The sequence below is a fragment of the Protopterus annectens genome, chromosome 16.part0 (genome assembly GCF_019279795.1).
Source record: "Protopterus annectens isolate FY-2018-M chromosome 16.part0, PAN1.0, whole genome shotgun sequence".
Lineage (NCBI taxonomy): Eukaryota > Metazoa > Chordata > Ceratodontiformes > Protopteridae > Protopterus > Protopterus annectens.
The window spans coordinates 864,339,417-864,362,392 of NC_056750.1; the positions used below are offsets into that span (position 1 = coordinate 864,339,417).

At 41.0% G+C, this 22,976-nt stretch overlaps 1 protein-coding gene across 2 annotated transcripts in view; it reads right to left on the reverse strand.

Moving 5' to 3' along the window:
- The window catches only part of METTL3 (methyltransferase 3, N6-adenosine-methyltransferase complex catalytic subunit), a 1,113,102-nt gene that overhangs the window by 253,933 nt on the left and 836,193 nt on the right, over positions 1-22,976 (reverse strand). For both annotated transcript variants that reach the window (XM_044058241.1, XM_044058240.1), the window contains one exon: positions 2,936-3,001. In XM_044058241.1, coding sequence (XP_043914176.1) covers positions 2,936-3,001 — 66 coding nt within the window. The remainder of the gene's footprint in view (positions 1-2,935; positions 3,002-22,976) is intronic.

A 22,976-nucleotide genomic window follows, 5' to 3' on the forward strand; every position in this document is an offset into this window, starting at 1 on the left:
TGCCCTCCTTTGTTATACTTTCCCTTCTGGGCCCCCCAGACACATCTTTACTGTGGCAAATTAAATTCCAGTTCCCACCTATAAGTAATATTCCATGCTGAAAGCTGATTACTTCTTCCAGAATTTTCTTAAGCTCCATCATAGCAGGTTTAGGTGGAATATAAATACATGCCAATGTAATCCTCCTCCCTTGCCAGTAGCCCCTTAGCACTACAAATATACCATAATCATCTTATTTATCCTCTTCTATTACTATTGGTGCTCTTCTTGCACTTAATATACACACTCCTCTTTTCCTTTGTCCCAGGTATTCCACTGAATAACCATCCTGAATACTTTTCTTTATCAAATTTACATGTCCAGTTCTTTCCAATTGTGTCTTCTATAGCATAGCTATTTGCACTCTATACTTTTTAATACAGTTCACTACTCTTTATTTGTATTTTTATCTGTGAGGCCATTGACATTTAAGGACATTACAGAAAGCATCATTGTATTAAAAAGTTGTTATTCCTACCTTTTATGCATAAGTTTTTTTGTTAAATATCTGGTTCCAACTTTTGTGTTACATGCATACACCGTCTGGCAGACTTTTATACAGTTGTTTCTTGTAATATCTATTTGAGCCTATGTCACATCTCACAAAACATTTTTGTTTTATTGAAATTTAAACAAACAAAACACCACAATCCCTCCCCAAAACCTATTAACTTGGTAGTAACACACAAAATTATGTACATCTCAAATACTGAAGTTTTACCCTCTTAATAGGAACAATGACCCATACTGACAGACTTGAGTTAACCTAAAAGAAAGGTTATCCATACAAAGCCACATGGTAAAGCCTGTACTTAAAAGTGCTGTCTGGATATGTCTCATCTTTACAGCTCTCCCAGATGGGAAAACACCTAAATGATTTTAAAGAACATTATCTCCTAGCCAATTTTTCTTTTTTTTCTAGCCAATTTCTCTGTCAGAATGTCTCCATGGAGACAAGAGCACCAGATAAAGAGCTGTTACTAAGCATACATTTATTTGCTAGAAAAAAGCCTTATAATATTAAAAAAATATTTTATTTACTTGTTTTCTCTTAAATCCAGTCATTTCCCCATGTAAGAATAAGAAAAAAACATCAATTTTTCTTTTGTCATGCTCTTTTAAACATATTTTTTTTGCATTGCATTGCCTACATGTCTACATTTCTTAAAACTGAAAAAGAAGAAACAGGAGCACTTGTTTACAATAGTATCCCCTTACACTTAAAAACTGAGAAAACTTTACTTTATAGCATGTAAAGAGAATCCTACACTGTAAAAAGAGTATGATTAAGAAAAAACATTCTATCTCCTCTTCCCCTCCCTTAAGTATTTTTCTGAACATTAATAACATGAAGTAGGCCACATACTTTACAGTGAGGAACAAAGTCCAATAGTTCCAGATTTTCTTGTTCTGTCATACTTTACAAATATAATTATTGCTTTGTAATCTCACATTTGCCAATTTTCAAGTTACTGGTTGTATTACTGGTCATCTCCATCTACCAAATGCTGTCTCTCTCTCACTTCCAACATACTCTTGATTCTTCGTCAACTCTTGTGCTCTTTCTTCTCTCCAGCATTTTCTGTTGAAACATCAGAAAAGGTTTCACTGGCATAGTCTCTCTGTGGTCTTTATTACCAGAAGAACAAGAAGCTGAATCTCATTCTGTTTCATAGCTCACTTTTTGTTGGATAAATTTTCCTATTTTCTCCTTAGCATGTACTTCATCAAAAAATGACTGTCACTCAGGGAAGAATATTTTAAGATAGCTGGGTAAAACAGTTTGAATGTCATGCCTGCTTCTCAACATTCCCTAAACAGTGACATAAATGTATTCCTCTTCTGCCTGGTGTACAGTGACTAATCATTCTCCATAAACACACTGCTCTCAATTTTAGTACTGCCCTTCTGCCACTGTCAGAATCACCTCCTTCTGCTGGTAGGACTGCATCTTTATTATTAAAGATCTAATTTGCTTTCTCATAGTCAGATCTGGGGCATGCACACGATGTGCCCTTTCAATTAACAACTTCTGCTGTGGAACACCAGTCCAGTTGCATATTTGTACTTTCATAAAATTAATACAGTCTGTTCCTTCCAGTTTCTCTGGTACAGCTGAAAATCTCAGGTTTTCCCTACATGCGCTGTCCTCTAATTCTATTATTTTTTTAAATGTCTTCTTGAGCAGTCTGATATTCAGCCAGCCTTTTCTTCATTTAAACCTCTTATTTTTTGCAGTTGTATCACTTCATCTGAGTATCTGTTTAAAGCTACTTCTATTTTTTTCAGCCTTTTGTTGTTTGAGGTGATCTACTCCATCAGTATTTTGTTTCTTTTAACCAGGTCTGTGTGCAGTTGTCTTATGCTTTCCTTTAGGTTACTGGAAGTCATGTCTGGAGCTTGCACTGCTTTTTGCTGAACAGCTGCAGTACTTTCTCAAGTCAGTGTTTTATCCCTCATCTTTTGTAGCTGATTTTCTTTCAGGTCCTCTATTTCTTTTTTATGGCATCCAGACAGTGCACTTACTAGCCAGTTACTGAAATTAAAACAGAAACACAAAAGTCCACTAACATTATCTGCTGAATTTCTGTTTTCACAGTGGGACAGCTAGAATTAAGCAGTTACTCAATGTACAGCCACTTCGGAAATCCAAATCTCAAGAATAACCTTGACAGCATTAACATTTTAACCAACTGTTTGTGCCACATTTAACAAAGCAAGGGGAAGTAAATAAACAGACAAACCTCTAGCAGCAATAAAATTACTTTTTTATACCCATCTCTAAATCACATTACCTACATTACACCAATCATTCCTCTGTAACGGCAAAAACAACTTTCCCTCCCTTAGTCATCCTCTCTGAAAACAGATTGGCAGAAGTTATACATTCTCTTACCTCAGCCACAATGACATCACAGTCCAGTCCTCTGTTGAATCCCTGAGGATTTCCTTTCACACCAACCTACAAATCAGAGAGAAAACAGAAATGTTTCACTGTCTGCCTTTCAGATGAAGTAATTCCAATTTTCCATAGAGAGCACTGGCCCTTTCAGAGTTACATCTACAGAGGTGCATTACTGCCAACACACCATGCAGAAGGGATCATTTACTGCCAAAAGTGCAGGTGTAAAGAAAGACCACATTATGTCATTAGTCATGTCTTAAACATATGCAAAACTTTACAATTGTCTGTATTTCTAGAAATAAATACTACACGGATGTAGATCAAACAAAACTGTACCACATTTACACCATTCTGTGCTTCTCACAGAACTACTCCCTAAATCCCTCAGCATGACATCAGCAACATACATTTATCTAGTTTACTATCATCTGCCAAGCTGGGAAGTTGTACTGGGAAGAGTTTCCAAGCTATTCCAACATTCTAATCTCTCATTGCTCTCTCCTTGGATGCTAGTTCAGCAATACAGCATCTCATTTTTTACTGATATTTCTCAATATCTGCAGAAATAACAAATTCTGTAGCATGTACGATAGTGGCATTAAATAATTATTTTGACATATTTATTCATTCTCTGATTCAGCACTTAGTCCAATGCATGATCATGGGTGAGTCAGAATGTTTCCCAGCACTCAGTGGGTGCAAGGCAACCTATCAAATGATGCAAGCATACACACAAACTGACTCAAAAGCACACAGCTATAGGCGATTTAGAACATCACCAATTTACCTCTGGAGACGGTGCTTCCCTCAGCAAGGAACAGAATCCTTCTTCCCTCAGGCGATAGAAGGATGGACAAAGGGAGCCTATACTGCAGCAGTAATGTTACTGTAAAAATCTAAGTATCACTACTTGGGTAGAATTCCTTACAGATGGAAAAGGAATAAACCTATATTCAACATGACCAAAACCCCAGAGTGGGGAAGCACAAATACCCTAAAAGAATGCAGCTGCAAAGCCTGACCAGCTCCAGAAGATGATCTCCAGCTTGTACTGCCCGGAAAAGATGTCAGTTCGAGGTCTGTGTGGCTGCCTCAGAAATGCTTTACACTGAATTAATTTTGAAAAAGGCTGGGGTAGTAGCAGTTACCTTCAACTAACTTTACATCCTGGTAATGGAAAGAGAAAATTCAGCCCATAACCACATGAATATCACCAACTTAGATCAAGTTCTTCCTTGTTTGCTTGATATAAATGATACAAACAAGTTACTCAGTCTGACTAAAATCCTTAATACTGTCAAGTTAGAATCTCAGCTGCATATGCAAGTTCAAAAAGTGGAAGAGTACTTGTGCCTTGTTATGGGGTTTGGGATAAAAACTAAAAGCTGGATAGCCTAGCTGTCAGCTAGATTTTCAACAACTTTATGCAAAAATTGGGGACAGGTCCTAAGGCCAGCCTTATCTTTGCCAAAGACTACAAAGGGTACTTTACACAGATGAGCTTGTAAACAAAGTTATGTATTTACTTGTACCACGATCTGAACTAGTCCTCCCATCTTCATCACCTGGAAAGATGGAGTGCGGACATGAACATAATACTGAAATACTGTGCTGTGGCACCTGTTCCTGATGCTCACTGCCTAGCAGTTGGACACTGCACTGAACATAACACTGAAATACTGTGTTTTGGCACCTGTTACTGATACTCAGTCATTCACTAGCAATTTGATACTACACTGAACAAAAGAATGAAATACTGCGCTGTGGCACCTGTTCCTGATGACCACTCATTCAGTAACAGTATGGTACTGCACCTAACATAACACAAATACTGTGCTGTGGCACCTGTGCCTGCTTCTCAGTTATTCACTAACAGTTTGGTACTGCATTGAACATAATGGTGAAATACTGTCCTGTAGCACCCATTCCTGTTGCTCACTTATTCACTAACAGTTTGATACTGTACTGAACACAACACTGAAATACTATGCTGATTCACCTGTGCCTGATGCTCATTCATTCACTGACAGTTTGATACTACACAGAACATAACACTGAAATACTATACCACGGCACCTGTGCCTGATGCTCATTCATTCTCTGACAGTTTGATACAACAGTGAACATAACACTGAAATACTATGCTGTGGCACCTGTGCCTGATGCTCATTCATTCTTTGACAGTTTGATACTGCACTGAACATAACACTGAAATAGTATGCTGTGGCACCTGTGCCTGATGCTCATTCATTCACTGACAGTTTAATACTGCACTGAACATAACGCTGAAATACTATGCTGTGGCACCTGTGCCTGATGCTCATTCATTCACTAACAGTTTGATACTACACTGAACATAAAGTACAGTTTTGTACCTACCATAAATGTAGATGCCCGATAGATATGCAACTGCAGTCCTTACATATGGGTTGTCCTGCCTCAGGTAGCCCTCGGTCGGCCGGATTCCAAAGTCTGGGTCCGGCGTCGGCTGATGTCGCCTCCTCCCCGACATCAGAGCGGCTGGGGTATAAAAGCATCAGCCGACGCCATCTTCCTCAGTGTTTCTTGCCCCAGATGCCAGGTGCCCTCCATTGAAGGCTAAATTTAGAAACTGGATAAAAAATTCCAGACATACACAATAGTAATAAACAGATACACCATAACATATATCCCCAGCTAATTATAAAAGGAGGGAAGAGGACCCAATAAACAGAGGGGTAGGAGGGAGGGAAAACCTGACTGCAGTTGCATATCTATCGGACATCTACATTTATGGTAGGTACAAAACTGTACTATGTCCTTCAAGAATGCAACTGCAGTCCTTACATATGGGTTGAATACCATAGCCAAGCTGGGGGTGGTAGGCTCTAAGATAAGGATGGTGTAGCTAAAATGCCCTGCAGGACTGCCGAAGCAAAGCCTGCTCGGGATCTGGAATATAAAGGCAGATTGTAGTGCTTGGAAAATGTATGCACGGAGCTCCATGTAGAAGCTTCTAGAATGTCCTTTGTAGCCACCCCCCTTAGGAAGGCTGTGGAGGTGGCTGTAGCTCTGGTGGAGTGTGGCCTGATATTGGCTGGCACACCCTTTCCATGGAAAGAATAACAGAATCTGATGCAATGTCCAATCCATTTTGAAATAGTTTGCTTGGAAATTGCCTTTCCTTGCACTGCAGGAGCGTATGCTACAAAGAGTTGGTCAGACTTTCTGTTGGCCTTTGTTCTGTCCAAGTAGTAGCGTAGTTGTCTGTGAATGTCCAAAGTATGCAGCAGCTTTTCCCCCTTATTTTGAGGATTGGGGAAGAAAGTGGGCAAGTGAATTGCTTGGTTCAGAGACACCCTGGAAATCACTTTTGGCATAAAAGAAGGGTTGGTTCTTAAAGAAACCCTGTCCTGGTGAAAAATGAGAAATGGAGGCACTGTCATGAGGGCCTGTATCTCCGAGACTCTTCTTGCTGAAGTAATTGCCAACAGGAAAACTGTTTTCCATGAAAGAAATTGTAGTTCTGCAGATGATGCTGGTTCAAAAGGAGGAAGAGTTAGCTTTTCCAGCACGAAGTTGAGGTCCCATGCAGGCGCTGGTGGCTTTCTGGGAGGTTTGATATTTTTTATCCCTCTTAGAAATTGTCTCAGCAAAGGATGTGAAAACACAGGTGGATCAGTGTTGTATGTTGCTGAAATTGCTGAAGCATGTATTTTTATGGAAGAATATGAAAGTCCATTATGCAGCATTTCTGCCAAGTATTCTAGTATGTGTGGTATGCTCATTACTGATGCATCCTGTCCCTTGTTGGTATTCCAGATGTTGAATCTCTTCCATTTGGCTGAGTAAGCCTTTCTGGTGGAGGGTCTGCGTGCTTCCAATAATATCTGTTGAACTTCCTTGGAAAGAGAGATATGGGTAGAAATCATGGGACCCTCCAGGCTGTCAGCTGTAAAGTTTGCAGGTTGGGATGAACCGTCCTGTAATTGTGCTGAGTCAAGAGTAGAGGCCATTGGGGCAGGGGGGCCACGGTTTGGTGCAAGTTATGCTCCTTAGTAATGGATACCAGTGTTGTCTTGGCCAGTCTGGAGCTATTAAGATGCCTTTTGGTTGCTCTGCTTTGATTTTCAGTAACACCTTGGTCATTAATGGTAGAGGTGGGAATGCATAGATTGTTAGCAAGTTCCAGCTGAATGAGAGAGCATCTATTCTCCAGGCTTGTGGATGGTGTGTCCTCGAGCAGAACTTTTTCAGATGATGATTGAGGTGGGAGGCAAAGAGGTCTATGTCCGGCCTCCCCCATGCATGAGTTATTTGAGCAAAAATGTCTGGATGTAGCATCCATTTGCGCGGGTCCATGATGTTTCTGCTTAGACTGTCCGCCAGAACATTGTCCCTGCCCGGAACAAACTGGGATTGCAGCTGCATGTCCAGTTTCAGGGATTTTTCCCAAAGAGCCATTGTTAGTCTGCAAAGAGGGTAAGAATGAGTACCTCCCTGCTTGTTTATGTACCACATAACAGTGGTGTTGTCTGTCTTTATTAACAGATGACCTTGTTGAAGATATATTCCGAAGGCCTCGATTGCATGAATTACTGCTAACATCTCTTTTTGATTGATGTGTAGATGGATTTCCTGGGGGGCCCATTGCCCCTGAATGCATCTGCCTTCCATGTGCGCCCCCCATCCATGGTCTGAGGCGTCTGTTGTAATGGTTTGGCTTGTTGGAGGTTTGTTGAAAGGCATACCTTTGTTTGACTGGCTTGCTTGAGCCCACCACAGAAATTCCCTTTGTAGACATGGGATGAGTGGGATAATTGCTTCCAAGTTGTGGCTGTGTTGAGACCATAAACTTTTTAGGTACCATTGTAGTTTTCTCATGTGAAGTCTTGCCAGTGGAATCAGTAGAATGCAAGATGCCATAAAACCCAGGGCCTGCAGGATTTTCCTTGCAGTCATCTGGGTGAGCCTTGCTAGGCTTTTGAAGTACTGTTGTAATTGTTCTTGCTTCTCGTCTGTGAGGTAAGCCATTTGCGATTGTGTGTCTAGTTTGGCTCCTAGAAAAATTGTTTGTTGGGATGACAGTAGTCTTGACATTTGTAAGTTGACTGTGTATCCCAAAGCCTGTAGTAAGTAAATGACATAATTCAAGTTTTTTGTCAAGGCTTGCTTGCTGTCCGCTTGTATAAGGCAGTCGTCCAGGTAAGGGTATATTTGTATCTCCTGGAGTCTGCAGTGTGCAATTACTGATGCCAGGCATTTCGTGAATACTCTGGGCACAGTAGATAAGCCAAAAGGCAATGCTGAGAATTGATAATGCTCTGACCCTGCAAGAAATCTGAGGTATCTTCTGCAACTTTGTCTGATTGGGACATGCAGGTATGCCTCCTTGAGGTCCAGAGTAACCAGCCAAGACCCCTTGCCCAGCATGGGAAGGAATTGCTGCAGTGTCAGCATTTTGAATTTTGGTACAATGAGAAAGGTGTTTAGAGCGGACAAGTCCAGTATAGGCCTCCATTGATTTTCTTTTCTTGGAACAAGGAACAGTCTTGAATAAAATCCCTGGCCTTGTTCCTGAGGAGGAACCTTTTCTATTGCTTTTATTTTTATCAGCTTTGTGACTTGTTCGAAAGCCTCTGCCCTTTGATTTTGTGGCAGGTTTGGCATGCCTTGCTTTGTTGGTAAAGGATGGAAGTGGAACCTGTAGCCTTGGTCTATTATGTCCAGAATCCATTTGTCCTTTGTTAAAATGTGCCAGTTTTTTGAAAATAAGGATAATTTTCCGCCTAAAGGTGCTTCTCTTTGAGCCTTGGTAGGTGGTGCCAAAGTCAAGTCATTGTGATGGTCCCTGTGGGGCAGGGGATGTCCCTGCGCCACCCCTGTGATTATCGGTTGCCATTGGCAGCTTCTGTAGGAGCCTCTGTATTGCCCTCTTCCTTGGGCATGTCTGTTCTTTCCCCTTTGAAATTTGTCAGTGTCCGGAAAGGACCAGTTCTTAGAAGGCCAATTCCTGCTGAACCGTGGTGGCTGAACCTGGAGGAAATCCTTGACTGTTTGCACTGATTTTGCCTTTTCCTCAATTGATTTCAACACATCTTGAACATTAGCACCAAATAGCTTGTGTTTTTCCAGAGGTGCATCTAGAAGCTTTACTTTAACATGATCTGGCAATGCCTGTTCTTTCAACCATGCATGTCTACGTATGACTACCCCTGTCATAGCTGCCCTACATGAAGCTTCCAATGCATCATAACCACACTGAAGAAAATGACTGCTAACCTGCTGAGTGTTATGGACCAAATCCTGCAAGGCCTTTCTGTCTAAAGGCTCAGGAGAGGCTAACTTTTTCTGCAAATCATCCATCAAGAAATCCTGATACTGAAACATATGTAAAAGGCAATTAAGGGCTCTCATGGCAAGAGTGGTTGAGGTATAAACTTTTTTGCCCCACCTCTCCAGTGACCTAGCTTCCCTGTCTGAGGGCAAAGGATTTTTGGCCGTGGATGTGGCCACCTCTTTGGGCCCCTGAGAAATTGTTTCTAGATCCACAGTATGGGCCTTAAAGAAATGCTTGTGAGATTCAGGAACCCTGTAGTATCTGTCTGGCTTGACAGGAGCAGGGGGGAGAGAGTCAGGTGAAGTACTCGAATCTGCATACACATCATCCAGTACATCTAACACAGGGGGGATAGCTAAAGGCCTGTGTTGGGGAAGCTTAAGGAAGGTACGAAGCTGCTTCCTGGAGTCAGAAAATTCCTGGCCTTGCCACTGAAAATGCTCTCTCATGGAATGGAGAATTTCCCCAAAAGAAATATCCTCAGGAGGAGAAGCAGAAGGAATAGAATCCTCCGCATCAGAATCCTCATAGGCCTGGAAGGATTCTTCCTGGGTGTCTTGAGTGATCAGAGTCAGCAGTAGCTTCATCAGAAGAAAGGGTGTCTGGGTGCTCAACCCTGGGCCTTTTGTCAGAAGGAGGCCGAGAACCTCTGTCAGGATGGGCCTGGGAGCCTCGGATTAAGGAAATCAAATCTGCAGCTAAGGTCATGATTTGCTTATCAGTAGTGGGCTGAGGCAAAACTTTAGGAGGGTGAGACTTAGCATGGCTGGCAGCCTTAGCACGTGTATAGGCCTTGATAGACATAGACATAGGAGGCCTAGCTGCCCCACGTGCTGGAGTCACCTTGTCCACCGGTATGGTCTCAGGTAAATCTTGGGCTACAGATTCTGGAGGAAAATCCACAACCGGCACCGGCGCAGGCTCCAGGGACGGAGTGATCGGTAAAGCGATGTCGTCGGTCCGAATCGACGGAACAACCACCTCAGAAGAGACCGATGAACTCGAGGTAGTTTTTTTTGTGGTGTCGGTGGAAGTCGTGGGCCGAGGATTTCGGTCCCGGTCTTTCCGTTTTTTGGAAATATGTGGTGCCGGTTGTTCCGACGGCATGATATAACAGTATTTATCGCCAAAAAAGTCTTCGGCAAACTCTGCCCAGCGCCTGAGAGTGCGCTTATTGAAGCAAGCACAGGCAGCACAGGCCGAGATGTCGTGGTCTGGGCCAAGGCAGGGAAGGCAGTAAGAATTGAAGTCCTTATGGGGTATTTGTTTACCACAAGACAAACAATTATTAACTTTTTCAATTTTGTCTGACATCGGCTGAGGCAAGAAAAGGTTCCCCAACGGGGTACTTAGCTTTTTGATGACTTCGGATAAGTAAAACACAGGAGCTGACCGACCGGCACTTGCGAACTGCTTCTGCTTCGGGCACCGCGCAGCAAGAAAGACTGAGGAAGATGGCGTCGGCTGATGCTTTTATACCCCAGCCGCTCTGACGTCGGGGAGGAGGCGACATCAGCCGACGCCGGACCCAGACTTTGGAATCCGGCCGACCGAGGGCTGCTTGAGGCAGGACAACCCAACCCATATGTAAGGACTGCAGTTGCATTCTTGAAGGACATCACTGAAATACTATGCTGAGGCACCTGTGCTTGATGCTCATTCATTCACTGACAGTTTAATACTGCACTGAACATAACGCTGAATACTATGCTGCAGGACCTGTGCTTGATGCTCATTCATTCGCTAACAGTTTGATACTGCACTGAGCATAACACTGAAATAATGTGCTGTGGCATCAAATGTTGCTGCTCATTCATTCACTAATAATTTGATATTGCAATGAACATAAAGTACAGTTGTGTACACTTACCATAAATGTAGATGTTTGAGTGTATTCACTGTTGCAGTCATTACATTTGGGCAATCTGCTGGCAGGTTGCCCTCGTCGGCCCAACTAACAAAATCCCGGGTCCTGTGTTAGCCTCTGTCCCCTCCTCCATGATGTCAGGCCTTAAGGGGTACAAAACATGCAGCCAATGCCACTACATCAGCCTTTCTTGCCTCAGATGTCAGGTGCCCCCCCAAATGGGGAGCAAAAAAAAAAAAAAATATATATATATATATATATATATAATGTAGAATAGAAAACACAAAACGTATACCTCCACACAAAAGCAAATACACCAAAAAGGCTTTTAAAGATAGTAACAGAAATGAGAGGTATAGTTAGAGAAAAATGGGGGGCTGAAGGGAGGGTAACCAGGACTGCAACAGTGAATACACTCGAACATCTACATTTATGGTAAGTGTACACAATTGTACTATGTTCTTCATGTTTCACTGTTGCAGTCATTACATTTGGGTAGAATCCCAAAGCTATGGTTGGGAGGATGGATTTATACAGCATTAGGAGCAGCTATAAGGCCGTGCAGGACAGCAGTGGTAAAGTCTGCTCTGGATTTAGAGAAGAGAGGTAAATGGTAATGTTTGGTGAACGTATGAACTGAGCTCCAGGTAGCAGCTTCTAGAATGTCTCTGGTAAGAACCCCTGGTGGAATAAGATCTGATCCCCTTGGGGACAGGTTTACCATGGTGCATATAGCAGAAACAAATACAATGGCTTATCCATTTGGAAACAGTCTTTCTTGAAATAGCCTTTCCCTCTGCCCCTGCAGCAAATGCCACAGTAATTGCTCAGATTTTCTTAGAGCTTTTGCCCTGTTTAAGTAGAATCTTAGTTGTCTGTGTACATCCAATGAATGCAGAATCCGCTCACACTTGTTCTGTGGATTTGGGAAGAAAGTTGGCAGATGAATGGTCTGATTAAGGGCCACACTAGATACCACTTTAGGCATAAAGGATGGATTGGTCCTGAGAGCCACCCTGTCAGGGTAAAAAATAATGAAAGGCTCCACTGCCATAAGAGCCTGTAGTTTTGAAATCCTTTTAGCTGAAGTGACTGCTAAAAGAAAAGCTGTTTTCCAAGAGAGAAATTTTAGATCTGCAGTAGCAGATGGCTCTAAAGGAGGCAAAGTGAGTTTTTCCAAAACAAAATTGAGGTCCCATGCAGGAGTTGGTGCTCTCCTGGGAGGTCTTAAATTTTTGGCCCCCTCTGTGTTGCAATGAGCTGAAATGGCAGAGGCATGGATTTTTATGGAAGAAAAAGATAGGCCCTTGTGAAGCATCTCAGTTAAGTATGGCAGAATCTGAGGAATATTGGGCATTGTTGTAATTATTACTTGTGATTGGTTCCAGGCACAGAATCTTTTCCATTTGTCAGCATAAAATTTTCTAGTACTAGGTTTTCTAGCCTCCAAAATGACATCCATCACAGGTTTGCTGAGAGATGTAACTGGTGAAATTAGTTGATTAGCCATGCTGCCAGATTCAAAGTTTGGAGCTGAGTGTGCAGAATTTGATAGTTCTGCTGAGACAGTAGGTGAGGTGTCTGAGGCAGGTACCATGGAGGAAGGTGCGACATATTGCGCAGGAGCAGGTACCAGTCTTGGAGAGACCAGTCTGGAGCAATCAAAATCATTTTTGGTTTTTCCTGTCTGACTTTTAGTAAGACCTTAGAGAACAGGGCAGAGGGGGAAAGGCATAGACTGATAGGTTTTCACAGCTGAAGGATAGAGCATCCACTTTCCATGCTTTTTTGTGATGAATTCTTGTGCAGAATTTGTCCAACTGATAGTTCTGGGGTGAGGCAAAAAGATCTATGTCTGGGCCCCCCCCCCCCCCATTTGCATGCCAACATGCTGAAGACTTGTGAATCCATAAAATTTCTGCTTAGTTCATCTGCCAGAGTATTTTGCTTTCCCGGCAGGAATTGAGCTTGTAGATGCATTTGATAAGTCAAGGCAGTGTTCCACAATGCCATGGCTAGTCTGCAAAGCGGGTAGGAATGTGTACCCCCCTGCTTGTTTATGTACCACATTACTGTGGTGTTGTCTGTCTTTATCAGTAGTTGTCCTGGATGGAGATAGTCCTTGAAGGCTGTCAGAGCATTCTGTAGAGCTAGCATCTCTTTCTGATTGATATGTAGGTGCATTTGATTTGGGCTCCATTGGCCCTGAATGCATCTCCCTGCCAGATGTGCCCCCCAAGCATAGTCTGATGCGTCTGTTGTCAGGGTTTGGGTGGCAGGGGGTGGAATGAATGACACTCCCTTGTTTTGGTGGCAGGCCTCTGCCCATCATAGGAACTCTAGTTGTAGGCAAGGAATGATAGGAATCATTGTTTCCAGGCTGTGACAATGTTGACTCCATAAGCTTTTTAGGTACCATTGAAGTTTCCTCATATGCAGTCTTCCATATGGAATTAGAAGAATGCAGGAGGCCATGAACCCCAAGGCCTGCAGAATTTGTCTTGCAGATAACTGGGTTTTTGTGGCCACCTGTTTGAAGTCAGTCATCAACTGAATTTGTTTTTCTGGTGTAAGGTAAGTCATCTGGGCAGTTGTATTCAAGCTTGCACCCAGGAATGTAATTATTTTAGAGGGTACCAGTTGTGATTTATTTTCGTTTATGGTGTACCCTAGACAAGTTAGAAGCCTTTTTACAAACGCCAGATGTTTTAGAAGAGTGTCCTTGCTTTCTGCCTGAATTAGACAATCGTACAGGTATGGATAAATTTGAATATTTCTTTGCCTGCAAAATGCAATTACTGGTGCCAGGCACTTTGTGAAGACCCTGGGCGCAGTAGATAAGCCAAAGGGCAGTGCAGAGAACTGGTAATGCAAATAGCCTGCTTTGAAGTGTAGGTATCTTCTGCAAGATTCCCTGATTGGGATACGCAGGTATGCCTCTTTTAAGTCTAGAGTTACCAACCAGGCATCCTTGCCTAGCATAGGTAGTAACTGTTGAAAAGTCAGCATCTTGAATTTTGGAATGTCCAGAAATGTATTTAGAATGGATAAGTCCAGGACTGGATGCCATGATTTGTCTTTTCTGGGTACCAGGAAAAGTCTTGAATAAAAACCTTGTCCTTTTTCCTTTTCTGGTACTGGTTGAATAGCCCCCATATTCATGAGGGACATAACATGTTTCTGGGCCTCTGCCCACTGATTTGGAGGCAGGTCTGGCCATCCGTTTGGGACTGGCAATGTGTGGAAATGAAATCTGTATCCATGGGATACTATATTTAAAACCCATTTGTCCTGGGTAATCAATTGCCAGTTTCGTGCATGAAGCGCCAGTTTCCCCCCAAAGAGGCGGCCAAAAGATAATGCTTGGTGACTGCAGTGGAAAGTCATTGAGACTGTTTACCATAGGAAGGTGCCTTGTTGCTTCCAGATTTGGAGGTGGAGGCACCCCATTGCTTTGTTCTAAAAGTTCCTTGCGACTGAAACCTGGAGCCTTTGGAATGTCTGGGTTTGACCTGAGCGGCTCTAGTGGGTACTGGAAAGGACCAGTTCTTAGTAGGCCAGTGCCTACTAAACCTGGGTGGTTGCACTTGTAGGAAATCTTTCACAGTTTGCATAGATTTAGCTTTATGTTCCATCTTTTTCAAAACTTCTTCAGCCTTATTACCAAATAGACAGTCCTGTTGTAAAGCAGCATCCAACAATTTTGCTTTGACATGGTCAGGCAGACTTTGCTCCTTGAGCCAAGCATGCCTTCTTATCACAGATCCAGTTACAGCAGCCCTGCAAGAGGCCTCCAAGGAATCAAAACCACACTGCAAAGTATGTTTTCCAACTTGTTCAGCTGAATGCAATAAATCCCGCAACTCTTTATTTTCTACATAGTCAGAAATCAACATAATCTTCTGTTTAAGTAAACCCATGACATGCTGTTGATATTTAAGCATATGAAATTGACAATTTAAAGCCCTGATTGCCAAGGTTGCGGACGTGTAAACCTTCTAACCCCATCTATCCAGCGCTCTGGAATTTCTCTCAGAAGGGGTAGGGATTTTTAGCTGTAGAGGCCTTAACACCCTTGGGACCCTGAGAAATGGTTTCAGGGTCAGCAGTAGGGTTTTTAAAAAGGAATTTGTGGGAGTCAGGAACCCTGTAGTATCTGTCTGGCTTACTAGGAGCTGGAGGCAGGGAATCAGGGGTCATACTGGATTCTGAGAAAACATCATCAACAATGTCTAGAACTGGAGGCATAGCCAAAGGCCTATGCTGAGGAAGAAGAATAAAATCCCCAAGTCTCTTTAGATTCTGAGAAATCCTGACTCTCCCAGTGAAAGTGTTCCCTTAAGGTATGCAGAGTTTCTCCAAAAGAAAAATCTTCAGGAGGAGAAGCAGAAGGGATGGAATCTTCTGCATCAGAATCCTCATAAGTGGGAATAGATAATTCCTGATCAGAAGAGGAATCAGAAGAAATAGAAACCTGATCTAAAGATTCATGGTCAGTGCCTTGCCTAGGCCTCTTAGCAGGAGGGGGATGGGTACCCCTGATCAAGGTAATTAAATCCTCAGCCATTTTGATCATTTGTTTTTTAGGCACTGGGGCCTGTACACGTGGCCCAAGTGTCGTTTTTTTTAGACACAGAAGTAGTTTTTGGCCTTAGTTTTGAAGATAGTGTCGGTTTAATATACAAATCTTTAGGCCTGGAAACACCCTCAGAAGCCGGTGCCTGCTCAGCAGTTCTGGACCCATCCAAGGTAGAGACATCCGCAGGTTCAATACTTAAAAGTACCTTGTGGCATACCGGACTCCGAATGGGTCTCAGTAGAGGCCTGCAAATCAAAAGTAGCGGTATTAGGGGCTGCGAAAGCGCCTCACTGAGTACCAGCGAACCAGCAACTGGCTTAGGAGAAGATTCATCATTGGTTTTGGACTGCGACGGTCTGTCTCTGCCTTTTTCTTTGCGTTTTTTAGGTATTCCGGTAGTCGGATTGCTAACCGACGACATTTCTGGATAGTTAAATCTTGAGCCAAAATATTTAGAAGCAAAAACATACCGACTTTTAATAGTGCGTTGATTAAATTTTGCACAAAACTGACAGCAAGGCACGTTGTGGTCAGGGCCTAGGCAAGGAACACAGTACAAATGAAAATCCTTATGAGGTATTTGCTTCCCACAAGTAAAACAATTATTAACTTTTACTGACATCGGTAAGGAGCAAGAAAAAGTTTCCCCAACGGGGCACTTAGCTTTTAGTAGAAGACTTCAGTTCTGAAACTTGAAAATTAAAATTTCAGGAGTTGGCCGACCGACGCTTGCGAACTGCTTCTGCTTCGGGCACCTCGCGGCAAGAAAGACTGTTGTAGTGGCGTTGGCCGCATGTTTTGTACCCCTGACGTCATGGAGGAGGGGACAATGGCCGATGCAGGACCCGGGACTTTGTTAGTCGGGCCGACTGAGGGCAACCTGCCAGCAGATTGCCCAAATGTAATGACTGCAACAGTGAAACACGAAGAACATCACTAAAATAATGTGCTTTGACACCTGTGCCTGATGCTCACTCAATCACTAACAGTTTGATACTGCACTGAACATAAAACCGAAATACTGTGCTGTGACACCCGTTCCTATTGCTCACTCATTCACTAACAGTTTGGTACTTCACTGAACACAACACTGAAATACTGTGCTCTGGCACCAGTCCCTGATGCTCACTCATTCATTAACAGTTTGGTATTGCACCGAACATAACAATGAAATACTGTGCTGTGGCAACTGTTCCTGCTACCCAGGTACTCTTACAAATACTGCACTGACAGTCTTTTGGATTATGCTGTGGCATACAGTTGATTCTTATAATACTGTATTGCACTGAGATCTACTGTAATGAAATTTGTTGTTTTACACTGTATGATATTAAGCTGCATTGCTGTGGTACTGTTTTTACCATCACACTGTCTCTCCTCCCTTCTAGAAAGGAAAAAGGTCACCAAGCGACTGTAACACTGCAAACCATATAACAGACATTACAAAATTAATCATGAGTCATCACAGTTTGTGTCAATCCACTTACTCCAGCCTTAGATTCAGAGTTTCTAGAAAGCTGCTTATAGATCAAAGACTAGAATACGGGCTCCAAAGTAAGACAGTAGACATTAAAACCAAACCAAGTATCTAAAGACTTCTTGAATGACTAATGAATTACATTTTTACTCCATAACCTCACAATACTTTGATGAATGTAGATTTAAACATAGCTTGTTTCATAGAATATGATTTTAAAGGCATAATTTGCCCCACATGAAATTTTCCCCGACGGCAAACAGTCAATATTTAACAAAAGCTATGTTTCTTCATCATAAAGCGCATGGAATACCAGGCGCAGTCTGCCAGTAACAGAAAAAAATTTAAGTTTAGCTAAGCTTTCCTCATTTGTGATTGATTTGAAATCTAAAAAAATGTTAATACATTTTATTTTAACAATTTTCAACAAGGAGAGGTCACCTCTTGAATATGTGCAAAACAATGAGTTGCAGTTAATTCTAGATGTAACATACATTGTAAACAATTTCAATAGGACTGCAACCGATTGTGGCTGAAAACATTCTCAGGAGGAGGCTCATAACACTCATGGCATGCTCCTTAACAACACATGCATTTTTTTAAAAAGTTAAAAACATATATATGGACCACCATCTCGGGATTCAGTCATATATATGGTCCGATCTGAAATTACCAAAATGCATAACACCACTCCTAGACTGACTGATATTACAACCCATTTTATTTAACCATTCAAATAGTCTGGACATATACAAACTGGAAGCAAAATAATTTCATAGTGGTGTTAAAATTCCACCAATGCTAATGTCATTAGCATATCTAGGTATGAAATAAAACAATGTTGTCCACACAGAATGCAGACAAAGTGTTAATTGGAAAAAAAGGAAATACAATGTTGAAGAGTACAGGGCCTAAAATGGACCCCTTTGGAACACCAGTAGCAATTTCTGACTACTTTGAAAAAGTGGCCCTGAATTTAACATGTTGATATCTATGCCCAAGCCAGCACCTTACCCATTCAATAACAATAAGGTTTTACATCATACTTTATCTAGGAATTACTTATTGTTGCAAGAGTGATACTATCAAAATTCTTTGACAGATCCAAGTATGCAACCACCACACTAAGACCATTATCTAGCATTTAAACAGTCACAGAAGGAACGCCGATGCTTGCAAAGCAGTTAAAAACTGCCGTAACACAAAAAGTTAAAATGGACCAAAGTAAACTCCAAATCACCACCAAAATAATCCACCGACTCAATGCAGGTGAAACGCTAGTGCTAGCAAAGGCAGTAAACCGCTGACAGTGCAGAATACACTTCAATGACCAAGTTCGACACCAAAATCATTAAGATATACCACCAACTCAGAGCATGTGGATAGGAACGTCCTTTATTCAATGAGCGCTTTCACCCCAGAAGGGCTTCTTCAGACTGTACAAGGAAATAACAACAGCACAGTCCATATATACTCTACGTAATTAACTAATTAATTGTTCAATTAAAAACATTGTTTTAAAACATTATTTTAAAAATGTGGATGTGAAGCATGTGCTTGGTACTTCAACTTATACAATATAAATATAGAAACTTTAAGATATACAAGAAAGCTTAAACAAAATCATACCTTCTACTATATAAAGAATAAATTAATTATGTTAAAATCTTTCCAATTCATCGTAAACGTTTACAGCTTACCAAACATCCACTAGATGGTGCTACAATACATAGTAAATGTTCAGTATATAAAAAATAATAACCAAATTTTGTTGAATAACAAAATGTAATGATAACATTTCTAAGATATACGAACAATAACTATCTAATAGAAAACATCCTAAAAATGTGAGGATAAAACTAAGCTGTGGGCTCCTAAAGTCTTATTATTTCATCACCCTCCTAAGCCTTCTTTTTTTAAGGAACGGGTGTAGGCTAATTTTATCATTAAGCCCAGGCAAAAAATCTGCCTTGCATCTGATAATCCATTTAGTTTCCATTTCTAAAGTAAGATTCTCTAGGTCACCACCCCTAGAGTTAGGATCTACTGTCTGTATAACAAGAAAACAAAGTGTGTGCAGGACCTTTGGCTTTATGATGTTTGGCTAAAGCGTTCCTTTCATCACCTACCCTCATGCAATAAACATGCTCCCTGATCCTTTCTCTCAGTTGTCTATTGGTTTTACCAATATAGAACGCTGTGCAGGAGCAACATAAAGCTAAATAGATGACATTTACCATCCTACAATTGGTCCCAGTGAAAAAATTGAAAGTTCTGTCTAACAAAGGTGGTTTAAAAGCAGTGTCTGTATTAATAAAGGTACACTGGTTACAATTACTACAAGGAATGGTGTTGTTGGAGTGCGTATGTATATCTTTATAGCTCTTGTGGCATAATATCCTCCTCAGGTTCAAACTATTCTTATAGCAAAACCTTGGTCTAACCCCAACCAAACTACTAATGGAATCTTCTACCCCTAGTACATGCCAGTGTTTGTCTATTATGGCTCTAATGTCAAAGATGTCACTGGTATAGAAAAGAGGTACATTAACACAATTGGACCCATGTACTACATCTTCATGGTTGCTTTCTCTCCTGATCTCTATTGTATTTGAGAAATAGGGTTTAGCTCTAGTATCTCTCATAGCTAGTACCTCCACTGTAGTTTCTTCGATTTGTATAGCATTGTAGTCTCTTTCCACTAGTCTATCTTTCAATCCCTTCAATTCATCTCTATAACCAGCCTCTGTGGGATTAAGTCTGGAGGCCCTCATAATTTGGCCCTTAACAACATTCTCAAAAATGTGCTTAGGATGCATACTACTTCTGTGTAATAGAGTGTTCCTAAAACATTCTTTCCTATGCACAGACGTGTTGACGATACCATTAGGTAGCCTCATGATGTTAACATCTAAGTAAGGGATAAACTCCTTAGAATAATTCATAGAAAATTTTAAATAGTCAGTAAATCCATTGATTTCTTTTTCAAACTCCAGTAAAGAAAGTTCACTGCCTACCCAAATCAAAAAAAGGTCGTCTACAAATCTTTTGTAGAAAAGTGCATGTTGTCTGAAGTGTTTGGAAGGGAATAATATTTCTTTCTCCCATTCTGCCATAACGATGTTGGCGTAGCTATTGGCACAAGAGGTGCCCATAGCTACGCCATCATTCTGTATATACATGTCTTCATTAAAGAAAAATATATTGTTTTCTAAAATAATTTCCAAAAATAGGGCCAACAACTCAATGAACTGGATGTCCATTTTAGTGTACTTTCTCAGATAATTCTGTACACTTTCTACACCTATCTTATTAGGAATAACTGTGAACAAACTTCTCACATCAAGTGTTACCATGAAATAATCTATTCCATCACCCAACCCTGACATAAATTCATACAAGTCTAACAAAAAATGCTTACTATCTCTCAAGACATAGGGATTCTCATTAACTACAGTCCTTAAATGATATTCTACAAACAAAGAGAACGGTTCGGTCAACCAACTCGGCCAGATACAATGGGTCTCATCGGGGGGTTTGCCAAACCCTTATGCACTTTAGGTAGGCCCTTTAGTATAGGTATGAGTGGATGATTCACCTTAAGGAACTTATAAAAATCTTTCCTAATCAACCTACTTCTAAACAAATCATCTATTGTATCATACACTCTGAAAATTTTCATCATTACTTCATTGATGTCAACCCTTGTGTAAGATTCATCAGTATTCAAAAGGGTGTTCATATTATTAATGTAGTGTTGAAAATCCATTACTACAATAGGACCACCTTTATCAGCTGGTGTAATAATAATGTTCCTGTCTGTTTTCAGATCCTGCAGGGCTTTCCTTTCTAAGTAGGTCAAATTTGTTTTCTTATGTCTCTTAACTCTATTTTTGTCTCTATTGGAATAATATGTGTGTAAATTACTCTCAACGAGTTTGGTGAATGTGTCTAATACAGGGTGTAGCATAGGTGTATAGGTGCTCACCGGTTTGAAAATATCTGTCACTCTATCATTGTCAGCAAGTCCAAAGTCTAGTCTCAACTGTACATTTCTAGCAAATAGCTTCATGTCAATAATGGAATCAGTTATTTCACTGGTTTTACTGGGTATGAAAGAAAGACCCTTGTTAAGGACCTGTTCTTCATATCCAGTAAGCTCTCTCTTGGAGAAGTTAATAACTAAAGATTCCCTTTCTTTCCCCACATCTTTTTTAAGGTGGGTCCTACTTGCTCCATATCCGTTACCTTCCTTTTCGATCGATCTTTTGAAACTGAAAAGGCTACAGCTGCAACGGCAGCATTTTGAGGCTTGTCTGAAGAAACGGATCATACCTAGAGGGCTTCGTGTCCTTAAGATGCCTACCACAGGTAACCATTACCCCGAACTTTTATTAAAATGGCAGAAATTAAACATGGACCTAAGTTTTAATTACATGAAACTCCTTATTGAGTATCATAGACCCGAGGAGGAGTTGATTAGAGAAAAAGTGACTGAGACATACAGACAGATCAATGTGAAGTATCAAACTTCCAAAAAAACTTTGGGTCTTGATAGACTGATGGACAATGTTCTTTTATATGAGAGGAGATTAACTAATCAAAAGAAGACTAAAATTGAGAGGGATGTTATTGATTTTAAAAATGGCCATGTCTTCACTTGGCCTAGAACTGCTTTAACCAATGTGAATTTGCACAATACAGGACAGAAAGAGGTTGAAATGTGTAATTTGAATAGTAAGAATGGCAGTAGTAATGATGTTAATATTATTGATGTATTGACTGATGATGTTTCAACTAATGATGTTTTAATCACTGACAGTGCAGCTACTGGTGTAGAGGAGAGCCTGAATAGAAATACTAATAATGTGAATTTGTACCCCATGGTTATCCAAACCAAAGGGAAGCCTATGTGTTTGGAAAATAATGCTTCTACCAATGTTAGAGGCATAGTAAATTCTATTAACACCAAGAATGGTGATTTGACAGTAGTAAAGAAAAAGATTGTTTCTATAGATAATGGGAAAGCTACCGACAATATGGCTCCTAGGCATGAAGTCCCTTTCCCCATTCAGTCCCCCCGGTTCGGAGGGAGATCTCGCTCTATGAGCAGGGGGAGACAGAAAAGGAAGGTAACGGATATGGAGCAAGTAGGACCCACCTTAAAAAAGATGTGGGGAAAGAAAGGGAATCTTTAGTTATTAACTTATCCAAGAGAGAGCTTACTGGATATGAAGAACAGGTCCTTAACAAGGGTCTTTCTTTCATACCCAGTAAAACCAGTGAAATAACTGATTCCATTATTGACATGAAGCTATTTGCTAGAAATGTACAGTTGAGACTAGACTTTGGACTTGCTGACAATGATAGAGTGACAGATATTTTCAAACCGGTGAGCACCTATACACCTATGCTACACCCTGTATTAGACACATTCACCAAACTCGTTGAGAGTGATTTACACACATATTATTCCAATAGAGACAAAAATAGAGTTAAGAGACATAAGAAAACAAATTTGACCTACTTAGAAAGGAAAGCCCTGCAGGATCTGAAAACAGACAGGAACATTATTATTACACCAGCTGATAAAGGTGGTCCTATTGTAGTAATGGATTTTCAACACTACATTAATAATATGAACACCCTTTTGAATACTGATGAATCTTACACAAGGGTTGACATCAATGAAGTAATGATGAAAATTTTCAGAGTGTATGATACAATAGATGATTTGTTTAGAAGTAGGTTGATTAGGAAAGATTTTTATAAGTTCCTTAAGGTGAATCA